This window comes from Carlito syrichta, unplaced genomic scaffold (genome assembly GCF_000164805.1).
Source record: "Carlito syrichta isolate Samal-C Ts95f unplaced genomic scaffold, Tarsius_syrichta-2.0.1 Scaffold316038, whole genome shotgun sequence".
NCBI lineage: Eukaryota > Metazoa > Chordata > Mammalia > Primates > Tarsiidae > Carlito > Carlito syrichta.
The window spans coordinates 70,472-88,023 of record NW_007260134.1 but is presented as its reverse complement, the minus strand read 5'-3'; the positions used below and the strand labels follow the sequence as shown (position 1 = coordinate 88,023).

General features: G+C 41.9%; 1 protein-coding gene across 8 annotated transcripts in view; it reads right to left on the bottom strand.

Annotated features, from left to right (window-relative positions):
- Positions 1–209: 209 nt before the first annotated feature.
- LOC103276328 (IST1 homolog) overlaps positions 210–17,552 on the bottom strand; it is an 85,023-nt gene continuing 67,680 nt past the window's right edge. For 3 of the 8 annotated variants that reach the window (XM_021706838.1, XM_008073732.1, XM_008073733.1), the window contains 9 exons: positions 14,015–14,117; positions 13,414–13,594; positions 12,887–12,974; positions 8,125–8,208; positions 7,490–7,600; positions 5,972–6,184; positions 5,054–5,146; positions 3,845–3,890; positions 210–1,605 (listed from right to left, as the gene is read on the bottom strand). In XM_021706838.1, coding sequence (XP_021562513.1) covers positions 1,406–1,605; positions 3,845–3,890; positions 5,054–5,146; positions 5,972–6,184; positions 7,490–7,600; positions 8,125–8,208; positions 12,887–12,974; positions 13,414–13,594; positions 14,015–14,102 — 1,104 coding nt within the window. In that variant the 5' untranslated portion in view covers positions 14,103–14,117 and the 3' untranslated portion in view covers positions 210–1,405. The remainder of the gene's footprint in view (positions 1,606–3,844; positions 3,891–5,053; positions 5,147–5,971; positions 6,185–7,489; positions 7,601–8,124; positions 8,209–12,886; positions 12,975–13,413; positions 13,595–14,014; positions 14,118–17,552) is intronic. The other 5 variants (XM_008073734.1, XM_021706839.1, XM_008073735.1 and 2 more) reach the window with 5 other exon arrangements.

The following is a 17,552-nucleotide window of genomic DNA, read 5'->3' as shown; positions in this document are numbered from 1 at the left end:
CCTCATCTTGACAATAAATCAAAAAATTAGCTGGGTGTGGTGGCATGTGCCTATGGTTCCAGCTGCCTTGGAAGGCTGAGGCACAAGGATCGTCTGAGTCCAGCAGGTTGAGGCTGTGGTGGCCGTGAGTGTGTCTCTGCGCTCCAGCTTGGGCAACAGAGTGAGACTCTGACTCAAAAAAAAACCAAAAACAAAATCTATACCTCATCTTTTGTGGAGAAAGCAAGACACAGGATCTTTAACTTTATTAGCAACTACTGAGCTATGAGATACAAACCAATCAAAAACATTAAAGAGTTGCTTGAAACAGGTTATGTACAAATATACTACATACACAGAAGCAAAATTGTATCTTTCACTCCCAAAGCCATCCTTGAGGGGAAAGATGGCCTCCTCAGCTATGGGGCAAAGGAGCACATAAGTTACAACAGAAGATTCTCATCCATCCAGGAAAATAGTGAACAGCCACGTGGCATCAAAAATGTCTCTGAAATCAGTTTTAAAGATTCCATTAATCATTAAGTTTTCAAATGAAAACAGGCACCCCTCTTCTCCGGTAGGCTTTCCAGCTCACTACCCAAGAGACTTGAGTACTTCTATTAAGGCAGCTGGAAGCCTACCCTAGGCCTGAATGGCAACTTCTGCCCAATACGTGGCCTGTCCTTCCTCTGCCCATAATGTAATCAAACAGAACAGGCTACAGGGAAAACAGGAATTTCCACAGTGCTGCCCTCTGATAAAAGGGAAACAACACTCAAAGCAAAAGGCCACAGAGGGCTCCCTGAGAATCCAGTAGAACTAAGAGAGGCCTTCAACTTTCCAAATAAACTTTGCAACTGGATCCAGGTGGAACAGTACCCTACAGTGAGCAGTAGTGTATATGCCAATGAGAGGGCCCAGCTTCCAGGAACCGTTACAAGGGCTTCCTGAGTCATTCTCTCTTCCATTCATAGCAGAGAGAGAGAAAACACACACCATGGCCTTGACTCTCACTCACACAAACCCCCCCAGAGGGGTTTGTTTCTAAGTCTGGAACCTCAACACGAGGGTGGGACACTTCACGAGGTGCTCTCCTTCACTGTCCAGCCATCTCTGGCAGCTCACCCCACAATGTTTTCATGGAAGGATGGGCCAGAAGCGAACTTGGGATCACTCTGACATGAAAAGGACAAGCACGCTGCCAGGAGCTAGCTGCTCTGGCCTCAAAGTCTCCAGCAGTTAGTCTCTTAGGATCGACAGAGAACTGGAAAGCAGCAGAATCTGGAGGAGCAGGACGAGAGCCCAGAGGAAGAGTGTGCTCAGTGATAGTTAATAGATGAAACGGAATTTCATGGAGATTCTTTGTTATAAGGAGAAACTGCTCAGTCTCAACTCCCAGAACTTCAAAGATGCCTGTTTCTTAAACCTATGTTTTCTTTTTTAGCTCTTCAAATCTTCGAGAAAGATCATCAAAGTCAATGTCTTCAGATGCTGAGGTGCTGGCACCAGCAGATGCAGTTGGTAGTGTGTCTGGCACAGATGGCAACTCTGGTAGCACAAAGTTGTCGTAGTTATCCACAGGTCTGGAAGGAGGCTTTGCAGAGGCTTCTGGCTTGGGTCCAGGACCTAATTACATTAGGATAAGAAGCATAAAGTTAAAAACACCAGAGAAATGACTCGGATATCCTTTGGTCAAAAAAAAAAAATGACCCACAATCCCCTTTAGCAGATCAAAATACAGGAGAAAATACTAGTTTAAAAACAAATTTATGGCCGGGATCAGTGGCTCAATCTGTAATCCCGTGCCTTTGGGAGGCTGAGGTGAGTAGATTGCCTGAGCCCGCGGGTTCGAGACCCACCTGGGCAACTTGGCGAGACCTCATCTCTACAATAAATCAAAAATGAGCCGGGCGTGGTAGCGCGCGCCTGTAGTTCCAGCTACTACTTGGAAGGCTGAGGCGGAAGGATCACCGGAGCCCAGCAGGCGAGGCTGCGGTGGCTGGGAGCGGCCACTGCACTCCAGTCTGAGCGACAGAGTGAGACTCCGACTCAAAAAAAAAAATTAAGATAATTAACATCTGCATTTCCTAATTATGGCTGAATTCTATCTGTTTTACTTTCCTATGGTGAGAAAAACGGTAAAGGGAAGTAGAAGTGTGCCTCATGGGGCCATATCCACAAAACATTCATCTAAACAGACTTTCCTTTCACAAAGGTCTGTCCTATAACAATCAAGTCCAAGGAGTGGTACTAGCATTCCACTGGAACAAATACTGCTTCCTTAAGAATCTCCACTCTTTAAGGCTAAGGGGGAAAATTTTGTATAAAGAATGTTAATGTCCATATGATTTGATGTAATGGTCTGATCTGTATTTCTAGTCTTTCAATGTGTATTTTATGTTAAAATCACCCCCTATCTACGTTTGCATTTAAATATATTAAATTCTCTACATATGAACCTTCACGTTGTGAACTTTCAAGGATGCGAACATATGCCCAATCACATAAGCTAGTTCACATGTCTGGTGTGACCCTGCAGTTTGCCCTCTGTCTCCTATTTGCTAATGATCCTTGAGCTCTACCATCTCCCACCTACTCTCCTTCCTCTAGTCAGTAACACTTACAATTTGTGCCTATTTCACTCAATGCCAGTCCCCGTGTGCTAGCTATTGTACTATACTGTACCACTGTACTTTACAAGGCACTGTACTGTAAGATTTAAAGTGTCTTATTTCTTGTGTGTATTATTTGTGTGGAAAATATTATAAACCTATTACAGTACTATTTAGCCAACTATATTAGTTGGGAACCTAGGCTAATTTTGTTGGACTTATGAAAAATTGGACTTACAAATGTGATTTCAGAATGGAACTTGTTCGTATGTAGGGTTGTTGGTAGTGTTTTAACAGCATTAAGTTCTAGAGTAGGCAAAACTAAACTACAGAAAATCAAAATAGTGCTTGCCTCTGGGGGAAGGGCAGAGCTGACTGGAAGGGAACACAAGGAAAGTTTCTGGGGCGACGAAAACATTCTATACACTGGCTAGACTGGTGGTTTTGTGTGTGTGTAAAAACTCATCAAACTATATACTAAAAATCTATGTTTTTTCAATAAAAACTATACCTTGCTGGGCTCGGTGGCTCAGCCTGTAATCCCAGTACTTTGGGGGAAGCCGAGGCAGGTGGATTGCCTGAGCCACAGGTTTGAGACTAGCCTGGGCAACTTGGCAAGACCTCAACTCTACAATAAATAAAAAATTAGCCGGGTGTGGTAGTGTGTGCCTGTAGTTCCAACTACTTGGAAGGCTGAGGCAGAAGAATCACCACTGCACTCCAGCCTGGGCGACGGAGTGAGACTCCAACTCAAAAATAAGTAAATAAAAATAAAAACTATACCTTCATAAAACAACTGTCTCTAATTATAAAAGTATCCCTTTCTCTGGGGTGCTGGTAGTGTTTTATTTTTTGAGTGGACATTGATATGAACATGCTTGCTTTGTGAAAATTCACTGAGAAACATTTATGATTTGTGCCTATTTTCTCTTTAACACCCTAACTTAAAAAAAATTGAGGGGATTGAGGGACAATGGCAGGTGAAGCAGCAATAGTATAATAAATAACTTGAGGGTGACTGAAAAACTAGAATATGAAAAAAATAGTGATACCACTGTCAGGAACAGGGAACTTGGGGGATCTTTTAGGGTAGGGAAAATCTTTTATCTTTGGAAGTAGGAAATCCTGAGTTCTGTTTTAAATATACAGCATTGGGTGAATGCCATGGACATGCAAACAGTCTCTAAGGGAGAAACAATAATGAGAAAACAGCAGCGGGTCCAGCACTGAGCCTCCTGATTCACACTACTCACCCATGATCTGTGTAGAAGAGACATTCTTATCAGCATTGTCATCAACCTGAAACACAAAGATTGTTACCAGAAGAAAAAGCAATGGCATCACTGGTATAAGCCTCTGTTTTCCAAGAGCTAAGTTGCTCACCAAAAGCAAAAGAATCTGCACCAAAGAAACTATCCCTCCGCCCCCTGCACTTCCTCCAACCAGGTAGATACCATGTTGAACTCTTACTGCCAAGCAGAAAAAAAAATTCTAACCACACCATAACCCCACCCTTTACTAATGATACCCTCTCACCATCTGGGCAAAGAGAAAGTACTAAACCACTGAATATATCTTTGAGAACCAGGCCCTCAAGTACTGATGAAGATCTTCTACCTCATTCCTATAAACAGTTGTGGGTCATGCTTTGACGCATGCAAGACCAAAGCATAAGAAAAACTCATACCCAAGGTAAAACACATCAGCTGGAGATAAATACCAAGAGAAAGAACAGTAAGCAAGCTCAGGAACAGGGAGACCTTCCTGGATGAATAATTTACCCAGCAAATGCTGTTTGTCTTCTCAGTAAAATATCAGATAGGAACAGGTCTCAAAGGCATAATATACTGACTAAGGAAACAACGGAATTCTGAACCAAAAATGTTACAATCACCTACAGTTGAGGGCATCATCACCGTATTAGCTACATAGGGCAAGTTTTAATTACCGGACTACAATATGAAATCAACTCTACAGGTTGAATACACAGGGCAAGTTTTAACTACCAGACTGTAATATGAAATCAAGTCTACAGCCTGAAATGCACTTACTGGACACTTATGATAAAAATGTGGTCACTATTTATTTACGTTAGAACTTACAAAACTAGTATTTTAATAATTATGAGACTCTAGCACCAAGAGTATACCAGCTCAATGTGCTTCTCTGCCTATCTAGTTAAAGTAACTGGTTAAGTGCCCTCATAGGACAACTTTCTAAGAGATGTGCAGCTCCTTCCTGATTCCTGGCTTAATTGCAGACAGAGCTTTGCCACCAATGATGTTGCCATCACCCCCACTCCCCATTTCCAGGGTAGTGTTAAGCAACATAAGAATCCCAAAGCAAGAGCAATGTGGGTACTAGAAGTTGATTAAAACTTTGCCTTCCCTGTGGTCATTAATTTGTTCTCTCTTCATGGGATTCACTCTCCTGTTGCTTATAAAAGAGGCTCAGGCACTTACAGATTCATACGATGGGGGAGTTGCTGGTATCTGAGGTGGATGAATATTAGGAAAGGCCTGAAAAGTCCCCACTGGCAATCCATTGAAATCCGACTGCAAGAGGAGAAAGGTAACATCAAAGGCACTGCCCCTAATTTACAGTTTCTGAGGTTGTATATGGGAAGGGAGAAATTTGTCTGTGTGCACGCGCACACACACACACACAAATCTTCTCACACTGAATACGTATATTCAAGATCACCAAAAGAAAAAAAAATGCCCAAAGGACTACATGTGGTCAGAAAGATTCCAGACCATTAAAGACCTATAGCCATCAAACATGATGTGGGTTGATTAAAAAAAAAAGACCCATAGCCAAAGACTATCCTTTAAATTACTAAATCAAGTGCTTCAATGTTTACAAGAAAAATTCTAATCAGACTTTCTTACTAGCAATAACCTTCCATCTTGTTATTATCAAGTTTTGGCCTGGTTATTAGCAGCAGTTTATTATTTATGGAAAAAGCTACTAGCAGGACTGCAAACAGTCCCAAAGATATTCAATAAACCTGTATGTAAAAGGTTTTTAGGCCAGGTGCAATGGCTCAACACTTTGGGAAGCCAAAGCAAGAGGATCGCTTGAGCCTAGGAGTTCAAGAACCACCCTGGGCAACAAAGCAAGATGTCATCTCTATTTTAAAGAAAAGAAAAGAGTTTTTCTAGCACCATCTCTTCATTACCTACAGCTGAATCAAAAGACTTTCTCTGAATTCCAATTATTATTTCCCCCACAATATGATCATTAAGGTAACACCAACTGTTCTTATTGCTAAATGGTCCTGACATCCTGTAACTCCTAAGTATTCACAAAGTCAACTTTGTCATCTTCTGCAACATTTTCTAAAGCTTACATCCACACTTATTTATATGTATACTTACTGGTCCCTTTGGCAGTGGATATGAGAAAGGTGTGTTTGGAGATGGCATAGGCATGGGCATGGGCATGGGCATTGGCACTGTTCCATCAGGTCCACTAACTGGTGCTGTGAACCCGCCCCCTTCTCCTCCTCCTCTTCCAGGGCCACCTTTCTTCACATCATCTGTGAATCCAACATCAATAAGATCTGTCTCTACTCCAGGAGGAGCTTCTGCCTAAGAAACAGAAAGAAAGTCATATTATTAACTCATATTCAAGGCCAGGCTCCCCAGAAAGCAGACTCAGAGATACAGATTAGCATGCAGGAAGTTTACTGGAGAGTGCTCTTAGTTTTTTTGTTTTTGTCTTTTGAGTTGGAGTCACTCTGATGCCGCCACCACAGCCTCTATCTGCTGGGCTCAAGGTAATCCTTCCTCCTCAGCCTTCCAAGTAGCTGGAACTACAGGCGTGTACCACCACGCCTAGGTAATTTTTTAATTTATTGTAGAGATGAGGTCTCATCAACTTGCCCAGGCTGGTCTTGAAGCCCTGGACTCAGGCAATCCTCTTGCCTGGGTTTCCCAAAGTGCTGGGATTACAGGCTTGAGCCACCGTGCCTGGTGAGAGTGTGCTCTTAGGATCAACACCTCTAGGGTAAGGAAGCAGAGCAGGATGGAGGGGAAAGTTGGGCTGTGACACAGTCACAACAAAGTCCTCACCCAATGCCCCAGGGAGTTCTGGAGCTAGGATGAACCTGTAGGTGTTCCCAACTGGAGCTAAGGAGGTATGATAGCAGCAAACTAAAGCATCCATCACACCACACCAACTTAACTGCTGAATGAATTTATCCCTGTATTCTCAGCTTTTGGTGCACTGACACATGGTGGGCACCCATTAAGTGTTTCAGGAACTGTTTAGGTGTTGGGGCATTTCTTGCTATCCACAGGGGGATTCTCAATTCCTTGAAGTCACCAAAAAGCATCAATAATAATACCATTTTACATTTGCATAATGGTTTGTAGCTTCTCAAAGTGTCTTCAGTCATTCATCTAATCTGATCTCTAAGTACACTGTGAGATATGCAGATATATATGTATATACATTCACCCAAAAAGGCACTAACAGGACAAAGACTTAAACTCACACAAATTTAAAATTGTGCAAAAAATAAGGTTATTATTATTTTTTGAATGTGTGAGTCAGAGTCTCACTCTGTCACCCAGGCTGGAGTGCACTGGTACACTCACGGCCACCACAGGCTCAACCCACTGGGTTCACGCGATTCTTCTACCTCATCCATCCAAGTAGCTGGAACCACAGGTGTGCCTGGCTAATTTTTAAATTTTATTGTAGAGACGAGGTCTCATCATGTTGCCCAGGTTGGTTTTGAACCCATGGGCTCAGGGAATCCTCTCACCTCAGCCTCTCAAAGTGCTGGGATTACAGGTGTGAGCCACCACGCCCGACAAGAATATGGTTATTTTTAAAAAGAAGGGCATAGATAGAAACTCATTTTCCTCTGTACTCTGGGATAAACTTACCATGACCACAGAGTCAGGCTCATAGGGTACATTGTAATTCTTAGCAATTTCAATCAGATATCTCTCCACCAGGATTTTGGGTGGGGCTTCCACACTCAGTTTGTGCATTAGCTGTAAGTAAAAGACCCAGGGTTAAGATGCATCTATATCAACCAGTCTAATCCTAACCTGTCTCACTATTTAAACTTAGTTTCTCTCATTTTACAGGTAACAATGAAGAAAAAAGTGATTCGGTGTAGTTAAAATGATTTTTTACAGTCACCAGCATATCACAGGACCCATGTCTTTCTTTCACATTCGCTGATCTCACATGATCCAGGTGTTGGTAAAAGACTAATAATACTGCTATCTTTCCCTTTTCAGTTTCCACCCTTCTCCCCACCTCACTTCTAATCTTCACAAATCATAAAGGGCACAAAGGACAGAGGGAAAGTCAGGAGTGACAGCATCACAGTCAGAGGTGTTGGTTGGGCAGGGTAAGGAGTTGACTGCACTGCCAACCACACCACCATCCTCCTCACCCTCGCTATGAAATGTGCAACCCTGGATGGTGGTACCCAATCTAGAACCACAGGCAATAAAATAACTTGCTCCAATCCATGCACTACATCATGTTTACCAAGTATATCCATTACCCTGTCATTCACAGTTCCAATCTGATTCGTCCTACATAATTTGCCATATTCCTTGCTATACTTGGCACAGAGCTGATCAGCAACCTACAAAGGAAAAAAAAAACAGCAAATAAAAATGAAAGCCACTTCTACAGATTGGTTCAAGCTTCCTCCCATCAACAGTAAACACACTTCCATTACAAGATTTCCAAAAAACTGAAGTCTGAAAAACCTTAAGGGGTACACATTAATTCACTGCTTATCCATCCAGTCAGTGAGCAGCATCTAGGTGCCAACCACGATTATAAGCATTATGATATTTAATACAAATATAGTGATGAACAAAAACAGATACTGTTCCTACTCTTGCAGTCTTACAATCTGGGGAAAACAGTCACTAATCAAACAATCACACAGAAAAAGGTACAACTGCAGCTGTGATAAGTGCTACCAAGGGAAGGTGCACCATGCTATTACCAGCTTCTAATAAGAGAATCAGATCTGATCAGAAACATCAGGTAAGGCTTCCTGAAAGAAGTGATGTTTTGCTGAGATTTAAAGAATGGTTAGAAGCTAAACAACAAGGATGGAAAGAAGAGTCTTCCAGGAAAAGAAATAGCAAGTGCAAAAGCCTCTGGTAGAAAAACCATGGCCAATCCTCAAGCCTGAAATAAAGTTAGTGAGTCTCTAATGCCGAGCCCAAAGGAGAAGCGTGGGAGAAAATGAAGAAAAAGGGGGGTGAGAGCCAGGCACAGTGACTCACGTCTGTAATCCCATCATTTTGGGAGGCTGAGGAGAGACTACTGCCTGAGCCCACAGGTTCGAGACCAGCCTGGGCAACTTGAGACTTCGTCTCTACAATAAATCAAAAAATTAGCCAGGCGTGGTGGCACATGCCTGTAGTTCCAGCTACTTGGAAGACTGAGGCAGGAGGATTGCCTTAGCCCAGCAGGTAGAGAGGCTGTGGTGGCCATGAGCATGCCACTGCACTCCAGCCTGGGCAACAGAGTGAGACTCTGACTAAAACAAAAAAGAAAAAGAAAAAGAGGGAAGGAGGTTAGCCAGATGCTGCAAGGTTATGCAGGCTATGTTAGGGAATTTTGTTAATATGGCAAGAACAGCAGAAAGCTTCTAAAGTGCTTCATAGCACGGGGTAGTGACAGGATTAGATCTGTGTTTTGAACAAAACCCTCAGACTGTTCTGATGGCATGATGAATGCCTAAAAGAGGTCAAAGCAGGTGTAGAACAAGAAGCTATTGTAACAGTTCAGACAGAAGATGATAGCGGCAAGGTACCAGAGAGTTCCCAACATTTTGGGAACCCAGTGGGAAAGTTCTCACTGTTCAACATGTAGAATTTCAGGGGGACCTATGACATAAATTTGTCGTTTGTCTTCTGACTTATGTTTAGTTTTCGCTTTACACTACACAGAGATTATTTCATGTTTACTTATATTAATTTAGCACTTTCACGGTTTTTTGGTTTTGTGACATATTTAGGCCTTTTCCATGACAAGATTTTTCTCTTTTTGAGTAGGAGTCTCACTCTGTCGCCCAGGCTGGAGTGCAGTGGCATGTTCATGGCCACCGCAGCCATGACCTGCTGGGCTCAGGTGAACCTTCCACCTCAGCCTTCCAAGTAGCTGGAACTACAGGTGTGCGCCGCCATACCCGGCTAACTTTTTTCTTGATTTATTGGAAAGATGAGGTCTCAACAAGTTGCCCAGCTGGTCTCGAACCCCTGGGCTCAAGCAATCCTCTTGCCTTGGCCTCTCAAAGTGCTGAGATTACAGGCTTGAGCCACCACACCCAGGCTGAGATAATTTTTAAAGAGGGAGTACAAGAGAGACTAAAAACAATAATTGAAGTTAAAAATCTGTATTAGAATCCATTGTCTGTTCTCTCCCATTCCTATACCCACAAAACTCAGTGACCACCCCCCCGCCCTATTAAAATATGAGAGGTTTATTCTCTGAGGAAGTTAAACAAGGGGACTCTGGACTCCACACAGGAGAAAGCAGGGATACTCACAAAAGTAAAATTAAGTCTTCTATGTATCAAAAACTGAAACTTTTGGCTTCATTCTCCACTAGGCTCTCAGAAATGCTGGCACCCACTTACGCCCCTCAGGTAGAAGTAGGAGGATGCTTCTGGGGAAAACGATCAACCAAAGGAAAGAAAACTGGTTTCTGACTGTCTAGAATTCACCCAAAGAAGAGCTTAGTCAGATCACTCAAAAATGAAGGCATACGGCAGTAGACCCCATCCATGCACACATGAGGTACTAATCTGCTTTTTATTGCCACACCCTTTTAAATATAAACGACAACCAAGGACCACCAAATATTAAAAAAAAAAAAAAAAACTCCACTATAAAATAAACTCTAAAACTAAGAAACACAAAAAAGGAAACTGAAGGAAACAAACATGACAGGAAGAAAAAAATTTAAAAGAAATGTTAAATAATATCCTCAGGCCGGGCATGGTGGCTCAAGTCTGTAATCCTAGCACTTTGTGAGGCCAAGGCGAGAGGACTGCCCAAGATCAGAGGTTTGTGACCAACCTGGTGAGACCTCATCTCTACAATAAATCAAAAAACGAGCCAGGTGTGGTAACGCAGCCTGTAGTTCCAACTACGTGGGAGGCTGAGGTGGAAAGATTGCCGGAGCCCAGCAGGTCGAGGCTGCAGTGGCCATGAGTGTGCCACTGCACTCCAGCTTGGGCAGCAGTGAGACTCCAACTTAAAAAAAAAAAAAACATAGAAAACAAGGAAATCTCAATGGATGAGTTGAAGATAACCTTCCAACCTCCTGGAAAATAAAACAAATAGGCAGATACAGAAAAATATGAAAGAAAACAAGTCAATTGAACTTGTATCCTGGCAGTCAGTACCATATCTGTGTTGTGATGTGCAATTTTCTGGTTAATATCTGTCTCTCCTGCCAGACTCTAAGCTACAAGAATATGGCTGGTGATACATTCTGCTCATACTGTTACTCTCAGCACTCATTTAACTCATACTATCCACTCAGTAAATATCTGTGGAATTGATATAGCAAAACATCTGTCAACTTAATGTTATAACTTTACTGGCTATTACTGTTGTATAACAACTTTTCTATTTGTATACAGTTAAATAACATTATAAGCCAGATGTGGTGGCTCATGCCTGTAATCCCAGCACTTTGGAAGGTAAAGGTAAGAGGACGGCCTGAGCCTATGGGTTCAAGACCAACCTGGGCAACATGGCAAGACCTCATCTCTACAATAAATCAAAAAATTAGCCAAGTGTGGTGGTGCACACCTGCAGTCCCAGCTACTTGGAAGGTTGAGGTGGAAGGATCGCCCGAACCCAGCAGGTTGAGGCTGTGGTGGCCATGAGCACTCCAGCCTGGGTGACAGAGTGAGACTCAAATTCAATAAGTAAATAAATAAATAAATAAAATAACATTATAATAAAAATAATTTAAGACAAAACAAGAGGTATACAAAACTTTGCTCCTTAAAAAAATTACTGCTGGGTGCAGTGGCTCGAGCCTGTAATCCCAGCATGTTGGGAGGCTGAGGCAAGAGGATTACCTGAGTCCACTGGTTCAAGACCAGCCTGGGCAACTTGGTGAGACCCCCATCTCCACAATAAATCAAAAAATTAGCCTGGCATGGTGGTGTGCGCCTGTAGTTCCAGCTACTTGAAAGGGTGAGGAGGAAGGATCGCTTGAATCCAGCAGGTCAAGGCTGCAGTGGCCATGAGCAGCATGCCCCTGCACCCCAGCCTAGGCGACAGAGACTCTGACTCAAAAAAAAAAATCACTCAAGGCCACGCACAATGGTTCGCTATTGGAGGCTGAAGTAGGAGGATCACTTGAGGCCAGGAGTTTGAGACCAGCCAGGGCAAAACAGCAAGACCCCAGTCTCTACAAAATAAAAGTTAAAATTAAAATTATTAAAAGGCCAGTTTGGTAGCCCAGCCTTTGGGAGGTCAAGGAGAGTGGACTGCCTGAGCCCGCAGGTTCGAGACCAGCCCAGGCAAACTGGCAAGACCTCGTCTCTACAATAATTAAAAAAAAAAATTAGCCAGGCATTGTAGCAAGCACCTGTAGTTCTGGTTACTTGGAAGGCTGAGGCAGAAGGATTGCTCTAGCCCAGTAGGTCTACGCTGGGGTGGCCATGAGTGTGCCACTGTACTCCAGCCTGGGTAACGGAGACTCCAACTCAAAAAAATAAAATTATTAAAAATTTTTTAAAAAGGCAAGGCATGATGGCTCATGCCTATATCCCTCGTACTTTGGAAGGCCAAAGCAGGAGGACTGCTTGAGCCCAGAAGTTTGAAACCAGTCTAGGTAAAACAGCAAGATTTTGTCTCTAAAAAAAAAATAAATAAAATAAGAAATAAATAAAAATTATCAGGGCAAGGTGGTGTGCACCTGTAGTCCCAGCTACTCAGAAGGCTGAGGTGGAAGTATCACCTGAGCCCAGGAGGTAAAGGCTGTGGTAAACCATGATCATGCCACTGTATTCAGGCTGGGCAACAGAGTGAAACTCTATCTCAAAAAAAAAGAAAGAAAAACAGAAAGAAAATAGAAAAATTACTTAAGCTTGCAAAACACCATCCTATTCTATGATATAAAGCCAGAAAAGGAGAAAGAAACAAATTTACAAATTCTGTTTCAAAAGCTGCATGAGAAAGGTACAAAATACCTGGTGAAATAAACAGAAGTGACTTACATTAACCAACCTAACAATAAGAAAAGCAAGAGACATCACTGAAACTGGTTGTACTCACTATTTTTAACTCAGCCACTTCTGACTGAAGTCGAGGAGCAGCCCAGATCAGTGTAGACACAGATTCAGCCAGTCCAGAATCTAGTTCCCTGATCAAGGAAAAAAATTAATACAATTTAACAATCTTTAAAATGGACCAACAAAATGCTGGTTTTTGTTTCACAAACTTGATAGCCTTAAAGCTATTTCATGAATCTCACTAGGTTCCCACAATAACTCTAGCCTTCTAGCCACTTCCATTACCCTATTTTGCTTTTGGGGAAACTCATCATAAGCAATGAGCTCAAGGCCTGAAAATCAGGAAATGTTTAAGCCAAAACACACTTAGGCCTCTCGATTTCAGACTCTATACTTTCTTTTCAACAGTTGTCTACGTTGAAATCAGGCCTTCAAGCAATCAGCAGGAAAAAGATCCTTGAGTATGTGAAATAGTTCCTTAGTACTAGCCTCCTACATGTAGAAAGAGACCAATATTACTCCTTTCTCAAATTCCAGAAGTGATTTGGGTTTCTGAATTGAGTATCTTACTTCATAGATTGGATGAGGCCAAACCGAGCCAGCAGCAGGTCACAATACAGCTCCAGGATCTCCATGGCCTCCACAAGATAGTCTTCCCGGATAATGTGCTCCACGCGGATCCGAGCTCGTTCATCTTTCCCAGCGGCCAGATAGTCAGCAATCTCCTTTCTTGCCTTCTGGGCCAGTTCCGCTGAGGCACAAATCCCACTCCAGTCACACAGCAGTCCTACACTGGCACGTGGTCTACAGGCTAACCTCCACCCAAAGAGAGAACTGGGCGCTTCTACTGTATCCTAGCTCACTCTCCCTTAGCAAATCTAGTCCCAGGTCATCTACTCTAGAATTTGCTCCCCAGTCTCGGTGAGAAAACAAAGGGTATGTGGCTTGAATTTCCAACTCAGGAGTCAGGTTATCGATTCCACAGCAACAGAGAATGTCCCTTTCCCTACAACAGTCGAACTAGTAACAAAAGACAAAAATATATCAAAAGCTTAAAAGATACGAGAGCCCAAAACTGCATAGTACTGCCTTGAAAAATTCACTACTGGAATGCTAGCACCCAATGATGTATTTTGGGAAAGAACAGGTAAGGTGACCATGCACTACTCACTTTTTTTTTTCTCCAATAGTTTAAGACGATTTATGACTAATCTCAAATTGACACGTAAGCGCTCAGCTTTAAATCCAGAGCCCAGCATGCTGTGCTGTTCCTCCTAGAAAAAGAAGCACAATGACTGTTTTCAAGTCAAAATTAGTGCAGGATCTAATATCATTTAGAAGTGGATTATCTGACACAGTAAACCAGAGGGTTTTTTCTTTCTTTTTCTCACTTGGGGCCCTCACTCTGTTGCCCTAGTTAGAGTACAGTGGATCACTGCACTGGGCTGAGGTGATCCTCCCATCTCGGCCTCCCAAGTAGCTAGAACTACAGGCGCGTGCCACCTCCTCCAGCTTTTTTTTTCCTTCTTAGAGATGAGGTCTCACATGTTGCCCAGGCTGGTCTCAAACTCTTGGGCTCAAGCAACTCTCCCGCTTCATACTCAAGCGCTGGAAGGTATGAGCCCTTGCACCCAGACTCCAGAATGTTTTTTTCAATACAGGATCTAAATCACATTTTTTTTTAAATCACATTTTTCATAGATCATTTTGGCTGCTCTATAGAAAACTGACTGAAGGACAATAATATTGGAAGCAGGAGAACCAGTGAGAAGTGAGAAGACTATTGCTATCATCCAAACAAGAGACCAGAGTGGCAGTGGTAGAAGCAATTGGATTTGAAATCTATTTTGAAGGCACAGCTGAAAGAACTTAGTGACAGATAAAGTGATAAAAAGATGAAGAAATAGGAGTCTTCTGCTTCTCCCAAAAATTTCAACCAGGGTGGTGATGGAAAAAGATTATCAAATTTAAATTCAAAATAAAAAAATAAAAAATATGCTCATCTTAATTCCTCAAATCCACCACTAAGTCTCATTCTCTAGGAAAAAGCTGGTGCTCAGCAGCACAGAAATATCATTAACATCTATTCACACACAGTTATACAAAGGGGTGAAAAGTCCAAGAAAAAAAAATGCTTTACAAAATCCTACAACAGAAGGCTATTTACCAAGAATTTTACTGGAAAGAGTCACAGTCAACAAAACCACCCCTCCTCTATCCACAGGATTTTAGGGTATATATACTATTGTGCAATGACCACTTGTACATTCTATTTCAAGACAGCACAATTGCTATTTCTCTATATTAATTCTAGACTCAAACTTAAAAACATGTACTCTCCAAACAAAAGCTAGGTCTAACAAAGTAACTGAAGAACAGACAAATCAGAAGAGATTCAATGTAAGAAACAACAGGAATAGTACTTGTGTACTTCTAAATAAACCACTAATAGAAAATATCACCCCCACATTTAAAGAAATATTCTTTAAAATATATTAAAATATAATTAAAATAAAATAAAACATCAGATGTATTTTCCTTTTGTAAAAATGCCTCCAGAAGGCTTTATATACATTTAAGAACTAACTCATTTCTCAGTTTATGAATTTTGTATGTCATGAAGTATCTGGGATCCATTATACTGAATTATGTTCAATCCATTCAATAAATATTTACTGATTACCTATATATGTCAGACACTGGTTAGACCCTGGAGATTAAAAGTATAAACTGAGATGCAGCTGAGAAAATCTAGCAAATACAATACTGTTGGATAAGGATTTCAATTCTAGAGTGGTTTTAAATGGGGAGTGATTTTGCACCTAGGGGACATCTGGCAATGACTTTAGACATTTTGAATTTTCACAACTGGAAGAGCCGCAACTAGCAACTGGTGGGGAGAGGGCTGGGATACTGGTGAACATCCTACGATGAACAGGATAAGAAGCCTACAGCAACAAAAAAATTACCTGGCCCCAAACGTCAACAGTGCCAAGATTGAGAAAAGACAGACAACCTGTTTAGGGAGATTTCTATGAAAGGCTCTGTAAGAGGACAAACGAGATATCTGTAAAGAAAGATATTTAGCGGGTTCGGTGGATCAGTCTGTAATCCCGCGCTTTGGGAGGCTGAGGTGAGTGGATTGCCTGAGCCCGTGGGTTCGAGACCCGCCTGGGCAGGCAAGACTTCATCTCTACAATAAATCAAAAAATCAGCTGGGCGTGGTAGCGCGTGCCTGTAGTTCCAGCTACATGGAAGGCTGAGGCGGAAGGATCACCGGAGCCCAGCAGGTCGAGGCTGCGGTGGCTGGGAGCGGCCACTGCACTCCAGTCTGGGCAACAGAGTGAGATTCCAACTCAAAAAAAAAAAAAAAAGAAAGATATTTATACAGAATGTAGGGGCAGAGGGAGCAATGATGAGTGGAAAACACAGGTACTAGATAGAACAAGGAGTTTTTTGAGTGCCTCAAATTCAGTACTGTTGAAGCATGGGATATAACATGCCTTATATAATCATAACTACAAAGGATTTACATATAGGAATGGCTAAATCTTTTTAAGTTTAGCCTTTGTCTATGCACATGCGCCTTTTTAAAAGTTGAGGTTGGCCAGGCGTGGTGGCTCACGCCTATAATCCCAGCACTTTGGGAGGCTGAGGTAAGAGGATTGCAGGTAGAGACTGTAATAGCCATAAGCGTGCCACTACATTTCAGCCTGGGTGACAGAGTGAGACTACTACTCAAAAAAACAAAAAACAAAAAAACAATAAACCAAAAAATTTGTCAAGCATGGTGGCATGTGCCTGTAGTTCCAGTTACTTGGAAGGCTGAGGTGGAAGGATCACCTAAGCTTGAGGATGCAGTGGCTGTGAGCGTGCCACTGCACTCCAGGCTGGGCAACAGAGACTCCAACTAAAAAAAAAAAAAAAAAAGAAAGAAAGAAAAACAATAGATATCTCAAATGAACCAGATACTGAAGGACACAAAGGGAGGAGACAAATAGTGGCATTAGCAACATGAAGGAACTCTGGAGAATGTAAAGACATCTTTATCTGTTTCACACATTTGCTTAAGATGGGTCAGTATTCACAAATTCTAGTTTGGGACCATACTTAAATGGCCTGAAAAAGAAAGAATACAAGTCTCTGTCACAAGAATAATAGAGACTCTGAAGGAGCAAAGGGCTAAAAATCACTGAAGGAGGAGTTTAAATGCTTTATGCTACAAATAGAAATCAAGATCTATAAATGAAGTTGAAAACATTGAAATGTGAAAAGTTGTCAATATTTCACTGTTCATCTTTTGGCTGGAGATGTCTGGGCAGAGAAGTTTATGGAAACCTACTGTAGAAGACAAATAAAAACAAATCCAGCTCCTGCTAGGCTCAAACCCAGCACTCCAGGGTTGAGTGGAAGGCATAAAAAAAAAAAAAAATCCAAATTACTATCTTATGATTCATTGATAACATTTATTTATTCAAACCTATAAAAGAAACCATTGGTCCTCTTAGGGACTCTAAAAATCAGGGTCGCAGCTGGAAAGAGATGGCATCTACAATCTGGATATTTTAAGGAGAATTTAATAAAGAAACTATCTTAAAAAGTATAGATAGGGTGGGGGTGGCATTGGCAGTAGTGGGAAACTGCCAGGGGAAGGTGGGGCACATCTCATCAACATGGGTACCTGCATAATGAACTTTTTTTTTTTTTTA